The sequence below is a fragment of the Tasmannia lanceolata genome, unplaced genomic scaffold (genome assembly GCF_043159265.1).
Source record: "Tasmannia lanceolata isolate RefF3 unplaced genomic scaffold, GAP_Taslan_0.1 ptg000003l, whole genome shotgun sequence".
In the NCBI taxonomy this organism is placed as follows: domain Eukaryota; kingdom Viridiplantae; phylum Streptophyta; class Magnoliopsida; order Canellales; family Winteraceae; genus Tasmannia; species Tasmannia lanceolata.
Window position 1 is genome coordinate 47,864,959 of NW_027518680.1, and position 3,971 is coordinate 47,868,929.

The 3,971-nt window shown below is 39.2% G+C and overlaps 1 protein-coding gene across 1 annotated transcript; it reads left to right on the forward strand.

Annotated features, from left to right (window-relative positions):
* The first annotated feature begins 1,763 nt into the window (after nucleotides 1-1,763).
* On the forward strand, nucleotides 1,764-3,002 carry LOC143869843 (protein FAR1-RELATED SEQUENCE 5-like). Its single transcript, XM_077376400.1, has one exon. It carries the CDS (start codon nucleotides 1,764-1,766, stop codon nucleotides 3,000-3,002), a length of 1,239 nt encoding a protein of 412 aa, XP_077232515.1.
* The last annotated feature ends 969 nt before the right edge of the window (nucleotides 3,003-3,971 follow it).

Below are 3,971 nucleotides of genomic sequence, written 5' to 3' on the forward strand. Positions count from 1 at the left end.
GGACGATTCAGTGATGCTATCATGCACTATGGCATGAAGCAATGTGCAGTTGATCACTCCGTCTTCAGTTCTCATTCCACTACTGGTTGTGTGCTATTGATAGTATATGTCGATGACATCATCATTACAGGCAGTGATTCAGAGGGGATACGCAGGTTGAAAACCTTCTTGCAGAACGAGTTTTCAACCAAAGATTTGGGTCGTCTCAGATACTTTCTTGGCATTGAGGTTGCATATTCTACTAGAGGTCTCTCCCTCTCACAGAGGAAATATGTACTAGATCTTCTTGAGGAGACAGGTCACCTTGGAGTGAAACCTGCGTCTGCTCCCATGGACCCAAATGGAAAACTTCTTCCAGAAGAAGGAGATTTATTAGATGACCCTGGCAGATATAGGAGGCTGGTGGGTAAGCTCATATATCTTATAGTCACTCGTCCAGATATATCATTTGCTGTTGGCTCAGTCAGCCAACATATGAGCTCACCCCGTACTTCTCACTGGGCAGCAGTGATTCAGATTCTTCGCTACTTGAAAGAAGCACCAGGGAAAGGACTCATGTTCAAGAAGCATGGTCATACCCGGGTAGAAGGCTTCTGTGATGCAGACTGGGCAGGATCTCCAGCAGATAGGAGATCTACCACTGGATATTGCACCTTTGTTGGTGGCAATCTAGTGTCGTGGAAAAGTAAGAAGCAGGACATAGTCTCCAAGTCGAGTGCCGAATCAGAGTATCGTGCTATGTCTCATACTAGCAGGGAGCTTATTTGGTTACGTTCTCTCCTTTCAGAGATTGGTTTCTCTTCATCTGCTCCAGCTCAGCTGTATTGTGACAATCAAGCTGCAATTCATATAGCTACCAATCCGGTCTTTCATGAGAGAACCAAGCATATAGAGGTTGATTGCCACTTCATTCGCCAAAGGATACAAAGAGGCGAGATTCATGTTTCTTTCACGAGATCTGCTGATCAGTTAGCAGATGTGTTCACAAAGCCCTTAAGCTATACAAAATTGAGTGACATATGTAACAAGCTTGGAATGTACAATATATACATTCCAGCTTGAGGGGGGGTGTTAGAAGGTGTATTGCATAGCCTAAGGGCATAGTGGTCTTTGTATGTTCTCTTAATATATAAATACTAAAGTAAGGGGGAGTAAACCCTAACTTCTTCCTTTTCTCTCTAATCTCTTCTCCTCTCAACACCTTTCTTTTTCTTTTTTCAGATTTAATGGCTTCTGTGATTGGTGTTTTAATGGGTTTTGTGATTTCGATGCTGATGTTATGATAGAATAGACTCTTTGGAGTTACTGATGTTATCCATATACTATAATTTTCGGCAAACCACCTCCTTTGGAGTTATGTTGGTCTCTACTGTTTGAGATTTCGAATTTTCGTATTTTGTGATTTGGAATTTTCGTAAAATGGCTTCTTTTATTGTTTCTATTGCTTAGTTGGTGATTTGAATAGACCATAAGGGCCGTTTGGATGCGGAGAAGATTTTGAATTGATTGGGATTTCTCAGATTTGTCACTTTTTCTACTGCCATATCGATTCAATTTGTATTCAAAACTTAATCAAGCATTTAATTCATACGTAGTGGCTAGGTGAAATGCTTTATGAATACTCAACTGTCCAAACTCTATATATTGTGCTTATGTGTATGTTTTGATGTATTACTATCTTTTTTACATTGATTTGGCTTATATGATTTTTATGTTACTTGATTATGTTGAAGTGAGGGGATTGAAGAAGTGTACTAGAGTTAATGGATGATAGAGACTGTACAGGTATTGGGTTATCAATTGACGATATTGATGCCAATAGACTGATTATGGTTGGTGATACCTCGTCACAAGCATTTGTGTTAGGAAATGATGAAAGTGAGGGAAATATATTTGTTGATGAGGAGGGAGACCCCAATGAAGAGGGAGGTGTAGAATGTGTTGATATTGATGATGATGGTGAGAGGAATCTGGTTAACAAACCATTTTTGGGTCAGATATTTGATAGTGAAAATGATGCATACGAGTTTTATAATTTATATGGATTGGCCAAAGGTTTTGGAGTGCAAAAATCATCGAATTATAAGTCGAAGAAAACAAATAAAGTGATATTTAAGAGATTTGTTTGTGATAGAGCGGGGTTCAAAAGAACTAAAGGTAAAGATGTGGTGGTTGATAGAGTTGTGAAGCCACGTCGGACTGTAAGGGAAGGTTGTAAAGCGAAGATGGAAATCTCATTCAAAGATGGGAAGTGGAATGTCAAAGCTTTTGAAGATGTACATTGTCATGAGCTTACTTCTCCACCCAGAAGACAAATGCATCGTTCGCATAACAAAGTTATCAAGAACCACACATATAAGAATTTGATAGACGACCTGAATAAGACTGAGATACATCCTGCTAATATTGCGAAGGCCATTAGTGTTACATCGAGTCAATCTCTAACGACAAATCAGGTGGTTTGCCATTTGAAAAAATACAGGGTGAATAATATGGGCCATGAAGGCGTTTGGGTAGCAAAGAAATTCCAAGCAAAACAATCAGAAGACCCAAATTTTTTTTTAAAAATGGAGTTGGATATTAATGGTAACTTGCGATCAATGTTTTGGGCCGATTCACGAGCTAGAGATGCGTATCTAACCTTTAATGATGTCATTGTATTTGATGTCACGTATAGGACGAACAAGTTTAGGATGCCTTTTGCACCATTTACTGGTGTAAATCACCACAGGCAGAGCATCCTATTTGGATGTGCACTACTAGCAGATGAAACAGAAGAGACATTTACATGGCTATTTGACCAGTGGTTGGATTGTATGTTTGGGAGAGCTCCTGGTTGTATTATAATAGATATAAATGGGGCGATGCGAAATACTATCAGAAGCGTCTCTCCAAATACTGGGCACAGATTTTGCTCTTGGCACATTAGTAAGCATTTGCTTGAGCATGTTCCATTAGTGCGAGATTCCACTAATGACTTTTCCAAGGATTACAAGAAATGAGTTTACACAAGACAAAAAGAAGACTGTGAGGTAGCATGGGAAAATTTGGTTCAGAAATATAAGATTGAGGGAGACGGATGGTTAGCAAAAATGTGGGATGTACAGACTCACTGGTTGCCATCATATTTCAGAGACACATTCACTGCTGGCATGACATCTAGTGCGCGCAGTGAAAGCATCAGTTCTTTCTTTGATGGATATGTAAATCAGAATACAAGCTTAAAAGAATTCGTAGAACAATATGAAAGGGCACTTATTGAACGTCGTAGAGCTGAGTCCCAAGAAGATTTCAAGTCTAAAACTACAAAGGTTGTATTGGTTTCAAGGAGTAAATTGGAAGAAGAAGCTGTAGACACCCCATTTTGACCGTACCCTAAACCTCCCATGTTTGAACAAAACCTAACAAAACCAATGTTTTAAAACTCCAAATTTCACCCTAAGCTAGGTTAGGGTCCCACCAAGGTCCCTGTAAAATTTCATCGAAATCCGTCAAGATTTGCCTAGCAAATGAGCCGGGATAGGAAGTGTAGTGCAAATGCAGAAGGGGGGTAGTTTATCCAATATGAGGTCTATCTTGTCAGATTAATTCATTGCCTAAATAGCAGCAGGAGGGTGTTCTTGGGTAACTAAAGAGGTACGGAGTTAGCTCTAATTTTTACTAAAAAAAATTTTCTTACAAACCAAGGCAATATACACCTATAAGGGGCTGTCCTAGAAGAAATGGGGGTCAAATGCATCAATTCCCTTTACCCCACTAGAAGACCTAACCCACATTCCATCTCAACAGCAACCCAAAATAAATTTTGATTTTCTACCAATACTCACCGAACCTTCATTGACCATCAATTTCCTCCGTTATTAGGAAAAATGAGATCTACATCACCCCAAGGTCTAAAAATTCATGAGAACTATAAAGTGATGTTCAAAGAAGAAATAGGGCATCTTATTTTTAGTACCTCCTTTTATTAC

What these genes read in the sequence shown, in the direction of transcription:
- LOC143869843 (XM_077376400.1), top strand. Translation starts at nt 1,764, where the DNA reads ATGGATGATAGAGACTGTACAGGTATTGGGTTATCAATTGACGATATT.